Genomic DNA, 20,322 nt, shown 5'->3' with positions numbered 1-20,322 from the left:
CAAAAAGAACTTTTGGTAATTACGGTACATCCGAGTTAATTATCTCCAATGACCTTCATTTAACATTTCCATTGGTTTTATCAATGGATTTATTTATTATATCCTAATCCATAGTAATTTTCACTACGAGCTAATATTTAAGTTCTCTCTCTTTGGAAAGAATAAGTTTAGTGCCTCATAAAATGGCACAACAAATGTCACAACTCGTTCATGTGGCGAGTTGTAGTTGGTGGAGGGGTGTCCCCACATAGACCCACTACCACCCCTTCACCAATCATAACTCGCCACATGGGCGAGTTATGACATTTGTTGTGCTATTTTATTTGGCACAAGATTTATTCCTTTTGAAAAAGCAGCTTATATAAAATGGTACTGCGTTATCCGTATTAAAATTCAATAAACAAGAGACATGTGTACAAAAATAATTATCCATTAACACATATCTTTCATTTATTAGTGAGTATTTTTTGTTGACATGTTTCACATTTACTGAATTTTGATATCCCTAATATAGTATTATTTGATACAAAATTCCTTCTCATTACTCTATTACTGGCTCACTTTATTATATTACTATAAGTCCATGAGCTACAACCACCAGGACGAAACTTAATTCTCCCTCCAACAACATCATACACCACCTCTAATTCTTTCTGTTGTTCATTCCCAAAAATGGCAACGTCGCTTGGATTACTATTTCCAGAAAAGGCCAAATGAGCTTTTGTTTGGCTCAACATGACAAGTACTCCCACTTTCTCCAAATCCACGCTCACATCACCATTGAAAAAAAAAAAAGTTTATGCGCGTAATTGAAACAGATTGGCTCTTGCTAAGGTCATAGCATGTATCAAATAGTGGCATACTTGAGCATGTCATGGGACAATTATGCATCATTTTTCGAAATGTTGTTCGCAATGCGTTGTATGCTGTAGGAGGCAAATGTGTACCGCCTGTCCCAGAGTCAATTATAGTACCCATAGTTGAAAAACCCGATGTGGGAATCGATAATTTTAGCCCACCCACACTTTTTCCAATCAAGTTGAGGCCACAGAATGATTGCCCTAGAGAAAGCATTACCATAAGTGTGAACTTTAGTGAACTCGAAAGTTCACTGCTTTTTCCCAAAGTAAGATATCCTGTTGAGCTAATTGTGGAAGGAAGACAATATGAGAAAAACTTCTTGTACTTTTGTGCGGCTTGTTGTACAAGGGAAACTTGGCCGCGACCGAGGCCTAGCAACCCATCAATGCCTCCAAAGAGGCCTTCATTGGTTTGGCCACAACCAAATATGAAATTGCTCACCACATCTGATGTTATGGTTAGCCTCTCTTTGCTGAAATATCCAACTGTATATGACTTGTCATCATAGTGTTCATTGTATGCGCATTGTGAATTGGTGGAGCATTTTCGTGGCCTTCCTGCAGTGCAAATAAAATGTAAAAAATAATCAAGTTATAGTACCAAATTCACAAGTTTACTATTGCTTAATTTCATTTGTTAAAGATTTTTGTTGTCAAATAAGAGATACGTGGTTCGAACCCCGCATACACCAAAAACTAATTGATATCTTGGACGATGATAAAAGACTATTATTTTGAAATAGACTTCATAGGTTGAAATTCTATAGCATCAATAACAGAAGAAAAAGGTGTATGTATGACATTATCCTTAGTCTCTAAATAATCTTTTTTATTTTTTTTTGGGAAAATTACATTTTGTCTACCTGTGATTTGCCCGAAAAACATTTTGCCTACTTGTGGTTTAAAAATTGGCACTTTACCCACCTGATGTTAGCTCCAATTATCTTCTGTTACCCACCTCTGTTAAAAACATGGGTAAATTTGTATTTTTTTTTTTACCATTTTATGTCTCTCTCCTCTCAAAATATAAAAACTAAAAAATAAAGGGAAAAGAAGATCTAAAAACTAGGTTTTGTAAAAATTAAAACTTAACTTTTACATCTTTTCATGAATCAACTTTTAGATCTTCTATTTTAACACATTAAAAATTGAAATTATGTGTTTCCTCACCTAAACCAAAAGAATGGAAAAAAAAAAAAATCAATTAAGTTCACCAGGTCTTACTCTAAGAAGCACCACGGCCTAAGCTAAATTCACAGAAAGAATTCATCTAGACTAACCCAGTTCTTTCCTTCAAGCTAACAATAGAAAGAGGATTATGTGTATCCTGCAATCCCAAACATGAGTGCATATATAACTACCAGTGCAGTAAACAAAGCTCCTCGGTTGTATGGATAAAATACACCAACCAATGTAAGCATAAAAATGAAGACAATGCTAGAAATACAAACAAAGAATGAAGAGGGCATTTAGGACAGTGATGTGATAAACTAAGCTTCATGAATCTAAACAATATATATAAAGATCCTTACAGAGTGAACAATTGGCTACCAAAACCAAGGGCAGTAGCAAATAAGGATTTGTACTTTGGGAACAGGAAAACATCACCATAAAGATGCATAATTTCAATTTTTAATGTGTTAAATAGAAGATTTAAAAGTTGATACATGAAAAGAAGATGTAAAAGTTAGGTTTTAATTTTTACAAAACCTAGCTTTTAGATATTCTTTTCCCTTGATAATTTAGTTTTTTATGTTTTGAGAGGAGAGAGACATAAAAGGGTAACAAAACTATTACCCCTATTTTTAACAGAGGTGGGTAACAGAAGACAAACAGAGTTAACCTTAAGTGGGTAAAGAGTCAATTTTTAAACTGCAAGTAGGCAAAGTGTTTTTTGGGCAAACCACAAGTGGGCAAGGTGTAATTTCCCCTAAAATATATTATTTGAAACATGGTACTAAACACATTTTTTGCATTATGAATACTTTAAACTCGTATTTTCACAAAACCTTTTAAATCATAGTTTTCACATCTTTTTGAACAATGATACTTGAAATCTGCTACCAAACAACCCTATAGTTCTAACCATGGTCACAACTTAACCCACACTAATGTCAAACTCATATTATATTATCTTACTAACATATTTATTAATTAGTTAATATGTTATTTACTTGTGTCATATCCTAATTTTTTAATAGAAATTTTTATACATGTATTGTTTATCGATGGATGTATTAGTTGTTCAAAATGGATCGAATTGGACCAAAGTAGACTGAAGTGGATAAAATGACCGAACTGGACCGAAATGAACTGAATTTGACCAAAGTAGAACGAAATTAACCGAATTGGACCGAAATATACTGAACACTAAAGTAGACCGAAATATACAGAATTGGACCGAAATAGAGTGAACTGGACTGAATGGTACCAAAGTGGATTGAATTAGTCTGAAATGGACTGAATCGACCAAAATGCTACATTGAAGTAGCTTAATAGGAGTGCAGCAACAATAAATGCTATACTTCAAATTTTAGATATTTTATAAATTTATAAGACATATATAGTAAAATTTGTACTAACTACTGTATCACTAAAAAAAATTAGGAACTTATTTATTATGTTGTTGATGTGAAACTAACCAATTGTGTCACTTTGTAAAGGAAATTGAGAGAGATATTTTTTGGTGTGTGGACATGTGGGAGATTAGGTTGCTAATGTTGACAATTTACTATATAGGAAATTGATTTACAAAAATTAAAGCCTCACGATGTTAAGAGAAATTAATCATCAATATATCAATCAATATATATACATAAAAGCAGAGACCTCATACGGGAGAGTATGAGGTTCTGCCATGTGGCGCACTCTATGAAGAGAATTGAAATACCTTAACTCACATCAGAGATAAGAACAAATTAATTATTGACTCTTGGTTTTATTTGGTTCAATGTTTTAAAAATTTTCTAATTAAAAAAAGATATTCTTTGTATTATTTGGTTCAATGTTTGAAGACATTTCATCTCTCACACATACACACAAAACACTTTGCATTTTAATTCACTCTTTTCACCTCTTGCACTTCTAGCCCTTTATATATACCTACCTATTGCCTTCATGCTATCCCATGTCAAATACACATAGACAAAAAATGATGTCATTTACCTTCAATCTTTCGACGAAACTTTCTAACTCTAACATTGTTGCGTCATCTACTCCCCCGTTTGAGTTGGCCTACAACCAAGGAAGGAGGGTTTGCATTTTATATTGAATGACAATGGCGATTACGATTTCAATGTCAACGTCAGATGTTGTAAATTTGTGGGTTTTGTAAACGATGTGATTAATCGTGGGTGTTTGAGATGTGTATTTTGTTTTAGAATTAAGGAGAGAGAAAGAAAGATTCTATAAGAAATTTTATTCTATAATTTTTCTCCAAATTTTTTTTTTCATTACTTCAATTGAATAATTATAATGAATATGTGTATGCAAATATACATAGACAAAAAATGATATCATTTACCTTCAATTTTTCGATGACACTTACCTAACTCTAACATTGTTGCTTCATCTACTCCTACCCCGTTTGAGTTGCCTACAACCAAGGAAGGAGGGTTTGCGTTTTATATTGAGCGACAATGGTGATTACGATTTCAATGTCAACATCGGATGTTGTAAATTTGTGGGTTTTGTAAACGATGTGATTAACCGTGGGTGTTTGAGATGTGTATTTTGTTTTAGAATTAAGGAGAGAGAAAGACACATTCTATAAGAAATTTTAGTCTATAATTTTTCTCCAATTTTTTTTTTCATTACTTCAATTGAATAATTATAATGAATACGTGTATGCAATTTATAATTACTGTTTATTTTTTGATGAACTCATTACTAATAAAGTTTTATAACAATTATACTATAATACATATACAACATTCTCTAAAATCATCTTATATAAAATATTACAATATTATCCGTGCATTGCACGAGTAACTTACTAGTTATCATTAATGATTCGACAGAGTTATAATTTTTTTTTTCCAAACAATTTAGGGATTCAATTTTGTTGGGTTTTTTCTTCTAAAAAAAAAAAAAATTGTGTTGGGTTTTTTTTAATCTAATATTTTGGAGGCATTGTTTGGGATAGGAAAAATAATGCAAAACCATTACAATCATAAAATTTTGGGCCTTCTTATAATAGGGGTGGACGGTGGAGCCTTTTATAAAAGGGATAAAGACGTTTTTAGTAATGGGAGCCTTAGGCCTAGGCCTTGGTCTAGCATTCATTGTCAACATCTCAATCACAAACCATCGATTTCAAAATTTCTCCAGAGGTTTGGTCAAACAAACCAGTGGATTAGTAGAGTTTGAAAATATATGTTTTTTTATTTTTATTTTTTAAGATCATGTGCATGTGTAAAGTGGACAACATATAAAACTGCATTTAAAGTCAAGAAAGTGCAAATTTCTTGGTTTGAGAAAGTTTAGAGGTCACAGGTTTTGAAATCCAATCTCGAAGGAAAAGGTTACTAGAAGAGATGCCTTATATGATAAAGATCTCCATGTTGAATTAGAATGAAGTAAAGGGTAGAGTTTGATGCAAATAGTTCATCTACTGATAAAGGTGACTATGGAAGCACTAGCAGCAGAAATAAGAGCCTTATTCAAATTGCTAGAGGCAGATAGAAACAAGTTCATACAGCACAACAAAGATATGAATCTGAAAGTATGGTTAGGTTTGCTTTGCTTTGGTATCCAATAGTGGAGATCCATTATCTTACAATGATGCTATAAACTCCATCTCCAATTTTTGGGATCAATAGCTTGATTTGCTCTTTTAATTTTCAGATATATGTTGGCTTTAGACTAGTCTCGTGACTGCACTTAGACCTAGCCTTAGCTTTTGGAAAAGCATCTGCCATTAGCTTCTTCTTCACTCCCATTGATTCTTGTAGAGGGACTTGTTGGAGTGGTTTAGGTAACAACACAATTTTGGTAGAAACACTAGCAAATAGCAATTGGGTGAATCTTATTTGAATATATAGGAAAGATATAGACAATGTGATGAAGAGTATAAAGACATTGACTAGGATAAGATTCATATTATGCAGGATAGATACCTGAACCTGTCAAGTCAACTAATCATTTTTCATCCTCAGCAGGATCAAATGGCAGTTGAATAGCCTTCAGAGTGTTCCAAATAAATGTCTTATTGAAAACTTCCATATATGTAGACCACTAGATATCGAAGAGTTTAGTAGATTCTGGAAACTCCATTAATCATTGAAAATCAATGCCTTTCAGATCCTTCTCTTGTGATAAAGCCAACTGTTCTCCAACCTAAGCTTGATATGCCACTCGTGTGTGCCAAGCAGCATTAAAGGAGGAGTTGGAGTGGCTTGGGTTAAGCCAAATTGCCTGGCAGAAATTGTTGGGGTATAGACCTTTGAGTCCAATTCTACTTCTGTTAAACACGAGCAAATCTATTGAAGCCAGGAAACTTGCCCACATAACTTCTGTATCTAAACACTTACTCCCTGTACTAAAAAGTCGGTAGCATTCTGACCCGAACTTCCTGAGGGTAAATGGGGTAAGCTGAAGGTTGGTCCTTTTATGTTCTGCAAAAGTATAGAACCATCTTACAAAGGTAGGGATAGAGGAATCATATCTGGCTTCCATAAAGTATTGGCCACATGAATGTGGAACTTCTAGATTAAGTTTTAGGAAATAGGGGCAAAGGATGGAACATAGGCATACACCCAAAGCTGCAAAAACCATAATGGTCCTTGAATGGATTTAGAATAGCTATCGCAAGTAAGGGAAAAGAGGGATCAATACAAGTGGAAAAAGAGCCAAGGCTAGCCTGTGACCTTAAGCTAAGGCTTTAGCAAAAGAAGATATCATTGAGTAGCTCTTTTTGTTGTACTACACACTATAAATTGACATATCCAGTAGAAGTAAAATGAAACTTACTCATGAGTAATGATACTGGGCCCTGGGGAGCTAGATTAGTGTTCTGCATTTGTCAAGTCATAAAGAGGGTGTAGGCCAAATCAGAAGGGTCAGCGTTTGATTTATAGTTACCATCTCTACATGGAGGTTGGGATGTAGCACTTCTCCGCAAGGGGAAAGGTCTGTTAGGTGAAAGACATCTGAAGTAACAGACATTATACCCGTAGGGAAATGAAACATATTGGTCACTAATGGCTAGAACATAAGCAACAGAGACAACAAAGACCGGTTAACAGTAGGACGATAATCAAAACAAATGATGCTTATTCAAATTATGGCTGCTCTGATAGTGTTTTTTTTTTTTCTTATTCAACTATGGCTATGCTAGATAATTTTTTTGCTTATTCAAATTGACTTAATGTTGAGCATATACTTCCTTTGTTGTGCATTCTTACCATGAATCTCCATTCCACCCCTACAAATTCCCTGAATGCTACCTACTGTATTCCTCATTATGCAGCAAGATACAGTGTAACTTCTTATTTTTCCAGTTAAAAAAGAAAAGAAAAGAAAAGAAAAATCAATAAACAGGACTTAAGTTGTCAAGAAGCCTCCTGTAACAGAAGGCTTCTTGACAACTTAACATTATCACAATAACAAAACTTATGCAATTTTGAGACTAGTTTCAGCATTTATGCAATCTTAAGCATGATAATGGGGAAAAAAAACATGCAAACTAGAGAAGTATGACGAATCAGCTGGCCATTTCATACCCTTTGCTTTTAATTTTTGATGGGCAACTGAGACAAATGTTACAATTCTGCTAGAGATTAAACTTCTCAAGACTCAATGTTATTCTTCTGATACACCCAGTACTAATTCTCAATGTTTTTACTATTATACCTTTCCATTGCCCAATCTAACACATATGACATATGGTTGTGATCACACTAATGCTTTTGACATGCTTGGGTAATTGGAATTGGTGGATCTGACAGTGAACCATTGAGTATATGATTAGCAAACCACTGACTAGCAGCCTGAGAGTAGTGTACACCATCCCAGCTAACATACTGTGAAGGATTAGCACAAGAAGCACCAAACACCGCACTTCCATTTACAAGTGCTTTTGTCCCACACCAGACATGATCATAATTCACATGATACCCACAGCAGACCTTCAGGGGATCGGCAAATCCTGAAAAGAAGTAACTTGTGTAAAAGAAATTGTCCCAGATTCACAGTATCAGTAATAGCCGTTATATTGGCACTTTTCTTTGACATGATTGTAACAATTGCCTTAATGTAAAAACCCAAATGCTGTCTTTTCACAAGGAAGAAAAAGGCCAGAATTACAAACAGACATTATACTTTTTGAGTTTTTGTGCTCTTTTCCCCCTGGCTTTGACTTCTTTTGATATTACTTTAGTCAAGAGGTGTATTTCTTTTCAAATCAAAAACAACAATAACTACTAAGCCATAGTCCCAAAATTTTGGAGTCGGATATGGATTCACAACAGACTAATCAAAATTGGCCACATGTATTCTTTTCTGGAGTATAGTAGTAAAATGTTCCACATCTTAAGAGTAACATAAATTGTAAGCTCAAAAGAATGTAATGGTAAACCTTAAGAGGCACGTGAAATTGATTAAGTGATGTGAATAGGATTATAATATAATAAATACCTTCATTCTTTGCATTGCTGATTAGTCCATATTTTGCAGCATATAGATCCACATATGTTATTGCTGCTTCTGGGAGCTCTGCCCTTAGTTTGATCACTCTGTCCTTGAGTTGCTTGTTGAACTCTACAGCCATGTCATTTTGACCCTTGAGACAGCCATGCTGGTCAAGATAGCCAGGCGCTGGATTATGATTGTAAAAAAAGTTCACTGGCAAGCATCCAATAGGCCCTGTGTTGTGAATCCAAAATTTCCGCCCCCCTTGTTGATATATGCGCTGAAAGTAGTCCATTACAGTAGTTTCATATCAAAGATATGCTTGATTAACCTCACAATTGTTCAAAGTTTCAGATCATGGCAATGTTAGTGAAAATAGAGAGAAAAGAGAGTCAAGACAGATATTTACGTGGTTTGACAATGTGCTTATATCCAGGGAAGTAAGCAGCGGACAAAAATCACTATCAGAAAATAAAGGATTTAAAATGTATTTACTTCACATTAATTATCCCAATATACCTTTATCATTCCCCAACCTATAATTCCGCCTAGGCAATACAAAAGTAAAATAAAGCTGCATTATTAGGCTTTAAACTAGATATCAGTGTTGCCTTCTCTTCAGAATATGAACCACTATCTCTAATATCAAATTTCTTATTTCAAGCAATGCTAGTAATCTTGTTACTTACTTGGACTGCTGTGGCTAACTGATTGACAATGTCTGGCATTGCTGCACGAAGTTGGTCGAAGTTCATCTTTCGAAAACCAACAGAAAGATCATTCTGACCGATATCAAATGTGTAAAGAGCCTTGGAGAAGTCCTGGGGTCTAGGAAGCTTGCTTCTTTCAGAGGGTGTCTTGGCTAGAAATCATAATAATTAAACTAAATAAGCTGATGAAAATAAACTCATCCAAACACGCAACAATTAGTACTTTTTTCTTTTAATGGGAATGACCTTGGTTATAGAGAGCATAGGTGCGTGCTTTGAACTGCAGGAATTGCACAATCTGGATATCAAGAGAGAATGGACTAATGCCATACTCAAATATAGTTTCATTTTGCCTTCTAATAGTTGATCCACCAGTGGCAAAATTTGCACCATGCTGGTAATTGGTTCCAAGTGAATTCAAGTATGCACTCAAGTATGGCAATTTCAGGTGCTCAGCTGCATAAATATTTTACTCTATTAGACAACTATCATGAATGTATGCTTTTACTACAGACAAGTAGAGTGATATAGAAATGTATGTACCTATGAAGTCTATGAGGACCCGGCCATCTGAGTCCCTTCCAGCAGGCTTATGAAAGAATGCATCACCATATGGTGCTGGAATGGGTTCAAATGCTGCTGATATGCCTCCAGTGTCTGAATTTGAGTCTCCAAAGTTGTAGATTGCTGGAAACACACAAGGTGCTGAGCCTTGCAGTTCTTTACCTCCCACACCCAGAACACACAAAACCATGAACCCAGTTAATAATAGTCTCCCAAACTCCATTGGTGCAGCACAAAAGTACTTCATGCTAGAACACTCTAATCTATAGGGACCAGCAAGAACCAGAGGCCTGGTTTTAATGTTATCTACCTACTTAATCTTGGTGTATATGGGGCAAAAGGAAGCAGATATTATTGACATTAATGTGCATACCGATTTACTGCTACTCTCTTTATATATTTAATTAATTTAGAGGAAAATTGTATTTTTACTGTTGCAATATGGACAGTTTTTTTTTTTTTTTTTGTGTTTTTATAATGTAAATATATGATGTAAATTTATATTGTAACTATAATGTAAATATATAAAAGTTTTATAATTTTTTTAATATAGGAATTTATTACTTGTTTTATAGCAGTCAATTTTGCTGGTCAAACTTTGTCAATTTCACTTGCCGATGCTGTCATTCACTACTCATATTCTTCCTTATATGTTTTGGTTTTTGTGTGAAGGAGAATTGATACATAAAAGGTGTTGTACTACTAGAAACAAAAAAAGCATCTCTATTCTTTACCATAGATAAAAAAAGAAAAGAAAAGAAAAAAAGCATCTCTTTTTATTCTTTAAAGCCTAACGTTAGGGAGGAATGGAACCATGATATCACCAAAGGGTCCAAAGATTGAAAAGAAAGAGAAAAAGAAATCACCAATGTAAAATAAGAATTAAAAACAAACCAAACACTAAAAGGTAGAATAAGGGAAAAAAAGTCGTACATAAAATCTTACATTTTGTGAGATTTGTGAAGGGTCATAAAATGTCATTTTATCTCTAATTTATTTTGGAGAGGCTAATTTTGGAATTTGAACAAAAATAAAAATCATTATGCAGTATGTTTATTTTGATTGTGTTTGCAATTAAAAACAAAATAAACGAATTGATTAGGATGAGCTAGACAATAACAAGATAGCATTACTATTATAAAGTTCTAGGATTTTAATTTTGTATCATAAGAATAAATAATCAAAGTCGCAACACATGGTCAGTTAAATTTAAAAAAAAAACCCCCCAAAACACACCAAACAAGTCAATTATCTTAGGAATTTGTTATCTGAAAGAAGTATTTTGTTTGAGGAAGAGACACCAGTCACAAAATTGAGTTCGTTAACTTCTAATTTTGGAACAATACCTAACAATCTTATACTCCAATTTTCTATATATAGTTATATACACTAAATAAAAAATAAAAATAAAAATTTCCTTTGTTCCTTTAATAATTCCTTCCCTGCCTAATGTTATGTGGATTCTGAACAACATTATACCAAGATCCAAGATTGGGGATGGATGTGGCCATCTTCTTCTTCTTTTCTTTTTATTTATTTATTTTTGTGGTGATAAACAACTATCTTCAGTCGGTAGTGGAGAGTACATTGAAGATAGTTCATCTTTCTGTGTTTTGATACTTGAGAGTTGGAAGTACATCAATGTATAAGAGATATTAAGATCAAGATAAAACATGTGTCTTTATCTTAATGTGTTCAGTATAGACAAAGCTCGTGTCCTTCACATTTAATTTAAGCATGAAAGGAAAAAAAAGAAAAGAGAGAAGATTTGGGAAAAGGGTGGTGACAATTGACAAATTAAGAAGTGTGGAGGACAGCACAAGTGAATAAAAGCATAGGGCAACACATGTCTATAATTGTGAGGACCAAAGGATCATAATCATGTGGCTATCTAGAAGTACCTTGAAGAAAGAGAAGTCGGTGATGCCGATGGGGCTTTTGTGTCTCGTATCTTATATTTTAGTATTTAATGAAACTGGACGATGGTTGTCGCTATCTGCAATAAAGTGGTCAAGCAAAAAACACATATAGAAAAAAGGATCTTTATTCTGCGTAATTAGCGGTCATGCATTGCAGAGACGTTAATAACGTGATAACGTTCTCCTCTGAAGTGGGCTGCATTCTGTTTCCTGATTTCTGAGTAGTCCTAGTAGCCCAAGACCCAAACACAAATAACATCAAGTTTGGGCCATGAAACCTATCCCACTATTGATGTTCAAAGCTGACATCTTCCAATAGATGAACAGGAAGTTCTCATTTGCAGCCCAAGTCCATTGCATAGAAATTCTCAATATCCAATGCTGCCTTTCAAGAGCCTTGTGGGATGCTGATCCTACATAACCTCGTTGGATTTTTTCAGATAGAAAAATCATGCTGCCACTCACAATTCCTTTCTAGTAACAGGTCAGGAAAATGATATATTTTGATATTGATTGATATTGGTGTACTATACATATAAAATGTGTAAATGATTTCACTAATAGTTAAAATCAACATATTTCATGTATTTAAATCTCTTATAGAAAGTTTATTCTATCGGTCTTATTTCATCGTTGGACTCCTAGCCTAAAAAGAAACATCAATCGTGCAAGATAGTAGTCATTTATTTGTGCATTAATTGTGCCCCCAACAACTTCTTATTGCATTTAATGGTAGACGATCTGTCTCTCTTTAAAAGCAAGTTTAAACATTGAGCTATCCAATTATCTCTTGAAAACCTCTAACTTAGGACAAATATTAAATCAATTAAAGAAAAGTTGGGCTTTTAAGCTCGATTTGGGACAGTGAAGTAGGTGTAATTTGCAAGTATAAAACCCCTAAAACATGACAAGGAGATATGACTTTTTTTTTTTTTTATATAATTTTATTTAGTCACTGCTTAGAAAATTAAACTTGTATTCCCAAAAAACCCAAACTGACTTTATCATCAATGTCTACAAGGACAAATCGATTTCAAAACAATTATGGTTAGTTGACGATACATCTTTACTTCCGCGGCCTTCCTAGTTTAACCCCACCTCTCACAATTTCATTTCATGGAAGGTAAAAATAAGTTCAAGATTGGGAAATGGGTAAACTTGGCAAACATAACGGGTTTGTGTTTTATCAAGATGGATTAGAAACTTATCGAACTAAAATGGGTTACTATTCTATTATTATGACCCTTATCGATGTCAGGTTTTGGCACTGACCTCGATCATTTTGACCCTTTGTCTTTTGAACATGGGTCTTGGTGACCAGTGATGAGGTGTACTAGGGTTCGTAGAGAGGATGCGATTTCAAAATCGTTGAGAGGTTGACCAGCAGCAGCTGCCGGCCATGGTGTCAGCTAAACCTTTAAATCTCTAGATATAACCATGAGTAGATAGCAGTGGATCTGCATGATCTGCTCTGTTGACTGAGAAGTGAACATTCCATCAAGTGCTCATGCCTAGCTGATCTTGTTGAACCTAGGTTAGAAATTCTTCATTTTTAACTAAGTTGCTTGTTTAAGGTTTGGCTGAAGTTAAGAATTGTTCACGAGGCAGGTGGAGGAAGAGGAAGAATTCTGATGTGCCATGTCATGAGCCTTGCTCTACTTTAATATATCATATAAAGCAAGGACACCAAATGGTTTTATGAAATGTTAAATACATAAAAATATGGGCTAAATGAAAGAGCTCACTCTCACACTTTTAAGAGAGGAGTTTTAACATATTCGTAGTTGGAAAATGCATTAAAGATTACATCTTTGGATTGCTATATCTCTTCCTATTTAAAAATTGGATACACATAAATTTCCATCACACAGACAGACGCTAATTATGACAAGCATGTGTGATTGGCACTGGAGGGTCCGTGAAAGAACCATTGAGGATATGATAAGCAATCCAATGATTTGCAGCCTCAGTGTAGTGCACACCATCCCAGCTAATATACTTGGAAGGGTCTTCACAAGACCCCGCATATATTTCAGTACCATTTATTTTATCCCTATGCCCACACCACACATGGTTGGAATCCTCGTGATAACCACAGCAAATGCTCCTTGCATCAACAAATCCTGCAAAGGACAACTGTTATTTCATTTTTTTTTTCCCCACCATAGGATCTTGGTGGTACTTCATTTTGCATGTGACAAGTAGCAGATATCACGTTGGTTTAACAAAGGTCAGGGCAAGAGCAGTCTCATGGTAGCTTTAAAAAATAAAAGAGTTTAAATTGAAACTATTAGGATTTTGAGTTTGTGAGAGTTTAATTAACCCCTTGACATGTTGTGATACCGCTAAACCAAGAAACTTAAATGATTGGATGTTTGGACCCAGTTATGTAGTGATATTAATAGAGCAATATCTATTTCACACACTTACCATTTTTGCACAGTAATATTGTGATTTCTTTTTCAAGTTGGACATCGTGACTTCAAGTCACAATTTTAGTTCAAAAAACTGTGTACACTATTTGTGTAAGTGAATGTGTGCAATAGAAATTTCCCTATTCAATATGTGACTTTACTATTTCACTAATCACACCATAAGTTTCTTTGTCAACAAGTATTACCTTGCTCCTTCGGATTGCTGATTAGTTTATACTTCGCTGCAAAAATATCCACATATGTTAATGCAGCTCCAGGTAGCTGTGTCCTCAGTTTGGTCACTCTTCTCTTCAGTTGCCTATTAAACTCTATAGCCATGTCATTTTGAGCTATAAGACATCCGTGCTGGTCAAGAATGCCAGGCATTGGATGGTGGTAGTTGTGTTGGGTCACTGGCAAGCAGCCAATGGGACCTGTATTATGTATCCAAAAGTTCCTTGCCCCTTGTTCATGCAGATGCTGAAAGAGATAAAGTTGATTTTGAGCCACAACCACAGTGAACATGTTAGATTAGAGTCCCAATCTTGTTAATTTCACTTGAGATTGACTTTTTTTTGTTTTACTTACTTTAACTGCTGAAGCTAACTGGTCAATTATGTCTGGGAGTACTGCTCCAAAATTTTCACTGCTCGATTTTCGAATACCAGCAGCAATATCATTTTGTCCAATGTCAAATGTGTAGAGAGCATCTGAGAAGTCCTGAGGCCTTGGGAGATTTCTTCTGTGGGAGTTTTTCTTGGCTGCATGTCATAAACAAAAGTAGAGGACGTTGTAAGTTGGTGAGAAACGATTTCTTTTTGGGTGATTTGGTATTACCTTTGTTGTAGAGCTTGCTGGTGCGGGTCTTGAACTGGTCAAATTGCACAATCTGGATATCTAGAGAGAAAGGGCTTGCTCCAGTAAAAAAGAAGGACTCATTAAGCTGCCTAATTGTTGATCCTCCTGTGGCAAAATTTGCACCATGCCTGAAACTTGCTCCAATGGAATCTAGATAGGCACTCAAGTATGGCAGTCTAAGGCGCTTGGCTGCATAAAAACATAACCAACTTCTTTTTTTTCCGTGAACTTCGATGGGAAAACTATTTTAGATATGTGCTTGTTGGACAGAGAACAAGTTGTTATGCATTTTACCAATAAAGTCTATTATAAGCCGCCCATCGGAGCCTCTTCCAGTTGGTTCATGGAAAAAAGTCTCACCAGACGGTTGCCCTGCTGGATAGAATGCTGCTGATATCCCACCAGTATCTGAATTTGAGTCTCCAAAGTTGTAGATTGCTGGAAAATCACAATGTGATAAACCTGTCATTTCTTCACCTAACACACTCAAAAGCAAGAAAGCCACACTCCAAGCAATGAAAATCCTTTCAACCTCCATTCTAACTTCACCAAAACTGTGACTCATATGACACTAGCACATCCCTTGTTTATGGTAGCCCAGAGGATTAGTCAAGACAAAGTTATCTTTGATATAGACACAGAAAGTATATAATCATGAGAATCCTGTGCGTATCAAAGCAAGTGGGAAATAAAAATGAAAAAGAATATATTATATCTCAATCTCCTATTGGTTTCCTTAAGAATATAAGTAGTCATGAAAGTCATGAGCTTTCCTAGCAAGTGGAATATATACACACACCAAGTTACACCTGCTGCAACACCCTAAGAGTTACACATTTTTTAAATTGTTGATTCTCATTAGATCTAATAGTTAAAGAATCACTAGTGCCACGTCAGATATAATATTAAAAAAGTCATTAAGTATAAGTGCTTGTGGAGATAAGGGCCGGAGTTCAAGTCTCTAAAAGGGAGCTTTACACATATATGTATATGCTAGAGTAGAATTTCTATCTTGTATGTATAAAAATAAAATAAAAAAACAATTACTCCCTCCGTCCCAATTTGTTTGTCCTATTTGGAAAATCAAATTTTTTAAGGGAACATCATTTATTGTCTTGGCTATCTTATAAAAATGTATAAGTTTACAAAATTACCCTTAAATAAATTCATTAACATTATTTAAGCTATCTATTTTTAGAAACATTTTCTTGAAAATTGAAAAAGCTGTCAACACTTTTTCAATTTTCAAAAAAATATTTCTATAAATGATTAATTATTGTGTGCCATAAGAGAACACATTAGCAAAATCCTTTTTAAAAAAAGTTATTCTTAATGAGTCAACTAAAAAGGTGTCCTAATTAAATTGATTTTTTTAAAATATTAGTTAGTTTTTTTTTTTAAATAGTTTTGAAAATAAAGTATGGTATAATAGGAACATTAGTAAACTTATAATTTTTATTTTTAGAAACTAGATAATATTTTGAGACATTCCAAAATGAAATAGAGGACAAACAAACTGGGACAGTGGTACTATTAAATTCTTTCCTCCATTAATCGTTGTCTTCTTCTTCTTGTACCTCTCTCTCTTTCTCTCTCTCTCATATTTGCTAGACCTCCATGGATCCCTCCATTTGAAAAACTCTCTCTCTCTCTCTCTCTCTCTCTCTCTCTCTCTCTCTCTCTCTCTCTCTCTCTCTCTCTCTCTCTACCTGTGTTTTGCTTCAATCTTCATGCATCTAACTCAATTTTTACGAAATAGAGGACAAACAAACTGGGACAGTGGTACTATTAAATTCTTTCCTCCATTAATCGTTGTCTTCTTCTTCTTGTACCTCTCTCTCTCTCTCTCTCTCTCATATTTGCTAGACCTCCATGGATCCATCCATTTGAAAAACTCTCTCTCTCTCTCTCTCTCTCTCTCTCTCTCTCTCTCTCTCTCTCTCTCTCTCTCTCTCTCTCTCTCTCTCTCTCTCTCTCTCTCTCTCTCTCTCTCTCTCTCTCTCTCCCTGTGTTTTGCTTCAATCTTCATGCATCTAACTCAATTTTTACAAATTGTGTTATTTCTGAGTTGCATTTTGTAAATTAAGTCATTGTTGTTGGAATAACCTTTGCCCTTTGGTAGAATAGATTACAGAACGATGTGAGCTTGGAGAGTTCCAAGCAAGAGAGAGAGAGAGAGAGAGAGATGAAACTCATGAAAGAGATGGGGTGGAGAGGCTTAATAATCATTTACTATTCTTACTCATTCATTTCTAAAAAGTAATGACATGGCACAAGTGTCTTTTTAACCATTAAATTTAATGACAATCAATTATTTAAAAAATGTGTAACTTTATTTAAGTTATACTAAGTGTAATTTGGACAGTTGAACCCATATATGTATATATATCATAGGCAATCTCAAGCTACTATGAGCTTCAGCTTCCTTAATCTATCTTTATTTTTGTGTGCGTTGTAGATGACTTTTTCACACTTTTTTTTTCCAAGTAATACATGTGATACTCCAGATTATATGAGTTGATGTTAATTTACGGCTATTTACTAAATACACATCGGATATTTACTACATCGAACTGAATTATATAAATAATTACTAGATGTCTCAATTGAATGCAAAAATGACATCACTCTTTTGCTTTATAGCATCACTATATTCACGTTCTTAATTTGTACCTGTCTTTGCAGAAGCTTAGGGTGAGTTTAGTTCAGTTTTTTGATATTGTACTTTTTGAAAAAGTGGGAGTTTTAAAAAGTGCGGTATGAAACTGGACTTTTTGAAAAAACTGAGTATTTGGTAAAAGTTGTTAAAAAGTATTTTTTGAAAAAATTGAAGGTTTGGCTAAAACTTATAAAAATAGTGGTTTGAGTGGTAGATTATCAAAAATGACAATGTATACATACTTAAATCAACTATTCATAATACTTACTCAAAAAAAAAAAAAAACTCCTCAATAATAATAAAAAATATATTATTGGTATTATTTTAATAATATTATTTTACAAGGAAGCTTCCTTTTTCACTCTTAACGCCCCACCACATATATCTGACCACATTCTCTTTATTCCATTTCCTCTCGTCGTTGTCTTTTCTCTTCATCTTCATCTTCATCTTCATCTTCCTTTTTTTTTTTCTTTTTTCTTTTTTAAAATCTTTCCCCTTGCCATGCTGCTAGAGCTCTCAAGTTCTTGTTTCTCCCTTGTCATCTTCAGATCTTCTTCATCGTTTGTTTCATTCACCTCCTCAGTTTATCAATTTTCACAGAGGAGAGGAACCTGGCATGGGGCTGCACCATTGATCAAGCTTGTTTGTGAATATGTGATCTGCTCTGGTTCTTTAGGGCTGCTGCTACAATCTTTGATTTGTGGTGCTCACTTTCACCGTGTAAAATTGTATTATAAGTGAAGGGATAAAATTGGGTTTTTAAAAATAACTAGTGGGCAATTTGGGAAATTTGCGCAACTTTCAACGGTAACATGAAACGCGCTTCAGCACTTTTTTGCAATAGAGCTCCTTGTTGCTTTCGTGATTTGGGCTTTTCTTTCACAAATGAAAATGTAGTTTTTTTTTTTTTTAAAAAGTAACTTTTAAAACTTTACTAAACGCAAATTTTAATTTTTTAGTTTCAAAAAGCGCGTTTCAGATTTTAGGGCATTTAATCTAAAATTGTAGACTTTTTTGATCTGACTGTCTAAATTCCAAACTGTTGTAGGACATCCTTTGATGTCACTATATGCAACTTGGTTGGCCTTAACTATATGTTCTTATTATCAAAATAGACAACTCATATATTGTAAGCAACTTTAAAATGGAAATTATCCGCTCTTGTTCGATCTTGTTTCAATTTCTTGCTACATGAAGAATGGGGACAAAGGTGTTAATCGTATAGGAGAACGTATATCTTTTTTTCTTGACAAAATGATTACTCTTACATTTTTTTACTATGCTAGAATTAATACAAATTTTATTACAAAGAGTTTTACAATCAGTCAGAAAATTCGAGGTGTTAATTGTATAGGAGATGGCTGAAGCTTTGGCTTGTAGATGCGCTTTAACTTTTGTTCAAGATCTGTCTTTTCCAGGTGGTGTTTGAGGGAATAGCCTTTGGGTTATTCAGGCTATAAATAATTAGGGAGCGAGCTTAACCTTATTTGGCCGTGTTAAGCATCCGCATTAGTGGATGCAAAATTTTTGTAAATTTTGCAAAATAAAACTTACTTTTTTCTATTTTACACTTCTATTTTTACAAAACACCTATATCAGTTTGTTTATTTTACACATATATTCAATAAAATATTCATCTTCACACTTTTCTCTAAGAACCCTCTCACAGACCCATCACAACCCAATCCACCATCAACGATTAATACGCACCCACCATCAACCCACCTAGCCACCATCATCAACCCACCATCATCAAGCATTAGCATCAGCCACCATCACCCCCAAACCCACTGATCAAACAAAGAATTAAAAAGATCAAAACCCCAAAACCCACTGATTAAACTGGAAAATCCCAAAACTTATCAAACAAAGAATTAAAAAGGATCAAAACCCTAAAACCCACTGATCAAACAAAGCTTTGGTGGCGATTAGTGGTGGCGTGGCGAGACTGAGCTTGCTTCGAAGATCAGTGGGGGCTTGCTTCTTCGTTCATCAACGGCGGCTTGCTTCGAAGATCAATGAGTGAGAGTGAGGGACTAGAGATAAAAAGAGAGAGAGGTGAGAGTGAGAAGCACCAGAGAGAAAAAGAGAGAGTGAGGTGAAGGAGAGAGAAAAAAATAGTAAAATATTAAATGCAAAACTACAATAACCGTGTATACATGCACGGTTACTGTAGCATTTATGCACAATTTTACACCCATTGATATGAGTGTTTTCTTGATCAAAATGTGTAAAATGAACTACTTTTTGTATTTTGCAAGATTTTGTAACTACTAATGTGGTTGCAATTATTGGGGAGATTCGACATCTACGGTCCAATTTATTTTATTCTTGTTTCCATCATATAAAGAGAGGGGGCAACAAGCCTACCCATGCCCTCGCAAGACGAGCAATTTCATCCTGTTAACACTGATGTCTGGGTAGAATTGTAGAAGAGCTACCCTATGATTTGAAGGATGTATTCCAATTTGATTTGTTCATCAATAAAACCTTACTTACCTTTCTTAAGAAAAAAAGAGTTTTACAAATTAATTAATGTATCAATTTATAAAAACAAAACAAAAAGTAATTAAGAAATTTCTTTATTTATGTTGTTTACATGACACCAATAACATTTATTGTCATGCCCGTTTATAAGTCCTTTGTAACTTTTAACATTTTACAACATTTTTAACCAAAAACAGAAAAGTGAAGTTAAATTACACG

General features: G+C 34.5%; 2 protein-coding genes, 1 long non-coding RNA gene and 1 pseudogene across 3 annotated transcripts; all 4 read right to left on the bottom strand.

Moving 5' to 3' along the window:
- Positions 1-557: 557 nt before the first annotated feature.
- LOC142632366 (aspartyl protease family protein At5g10770-like) lies at positions 558-4,021 on the bottom strand (annotated as a pseudogene).
- Positions 4,022-5,501: 1,480 nt separating this feature from the next.
- LOC142621584 (uncharacterized) lies at positions 5,502-7,026 on the bottom strand. The gene is made up of 2 exons (XR_012841812.1): positions 6,831-7,026; positions 5,502-6,475 (listed from the first exon to the last, which is right to left on the bottom strand). It is a non-coding gene; the product is annotated as an uncharacterized LOC142621584 (long non-coding RNA).
- A 528-nt stretch (positions 7,027-7,554) lies between these two features.
- On the bottom strand, positions 7,555-10,130 carry LOC142621583 (GDSL esterase/lipase At5g14450-like). The gene is made up of 5 exons (XM_075794879.1): positions 9,743-10,130; positions 9,446-9,655; positions 9,179-9,351; positions 8,496-8,769; positions 7,555-8,007 (listed from the first exon to the last, which is right to left on the bottom strand). The coding sequence occupies exons 1-5, from the start codon at positions 10,008-10,010 to the stop codon at positions 7,760-7,762; spliced, it is 1,173 nt and encodes a 390-aa protein (XP_075650994.1). The 5' UTR covers positions 10,011-10,130; the 3' UTR covers positions 7,555-7,759.
- Positions 10,131-13,376: 3,246 nt separating this feature from the next.
- On the bottom strand, positions 13,377-15,672 carry LOC142622400 (GDSL esterase/lipase At5g14450-like). The gene is made up of 5 exons (XM_075795856.1): positions 15,249-15,672; positions 14,934-15,143; positions 14,685-14,857; positions 14,303-14,576; positions 13,377-13,805 (listed from the first exon to the last, which is right to left on the bottom strand). Exons 1-5 carry the CDS (start codon positions 15,517-15,519, stop codon positions 13,561-13,563), a joined length of 1,173 nt encoding a protein of 390 aa, XP_075651971.1. The 5' UTR covers positions 15,520-15,672; the 3' UTR covers positions 13,377-13,560.
- Positions 15,673-20,322: the final 4,650 nt, after the last annotated feature.

The sequence above is a fragment of the Castanea sativa genome, chromosome 1 (assembly GCF_040712315.1).
Source record: "Castanea sativa cultivar Marrone di Chiusa Pesio chromosome 1, ASM4071231v1".
Lineage (NCBI taxonomy): Eukaryota > Viridiplantae > Streptophyta > Magnoliopsida > Fagales > Fagaceae > Castanea > Castanea sativa.
The sequence above is the reverse complement of the archived record's forward strand: the minus strand, read 5'-3'. Positions and strand labels throughout refer to the sequence as shown.

What these genes read in the sequence shown, in the direction of transcription:
- LOC142621583 (XM_075794879.1), bottom strand. Translation starts at nt 10,010, where the DNA reads ATGAAGTACTTTTGTGCTGCACCAATGGAGTTTGGGAGACTATTATTA. An exon ending in AGTTAGCCACAGCAGTCCAA is followed by an intron (nt 8,770 to 9,178) that starts GTAAGTAACAAG and finishes GACTACTTTCAG; the next exon opens with CGCATATATCAACAAGGGGG. An exon ending in CAGCAATGCAAAGAATGAAG is followed by an intron (nt 8,008 to 8,495) that starts GTATTTATTATA and finishes ACTTCTTTTCAG; the next exon opens with GATTTGCCGATCCCCTGAAG.
- LOC142622400 (XM_075795856.1), bottom strand. Translation starts at nt 15,519, where the DNA reads ATGAGTCACAGTTTTGGTGAAGTTAGAATGGAGGTTGAAAGGATTTTC. An exon ending in CAGCAAGCTCTACAACAAAG is followed by an intron (nt 14,858 to 14,933) that starts GTAATACCAAAT and finishes TATGACATGCAG; the next exon opens with CCAAGAAAAACTCCCACAGA. An exon ending in AGTTAGCTTCAGCAGTTAAA is followed by an intron (nt 14,577 to 14,684) that starts GTAAGTAAAACA and finishes TATCTCTTTCAG; the next exon opens with CATCTGCATGAACAAGGGGC.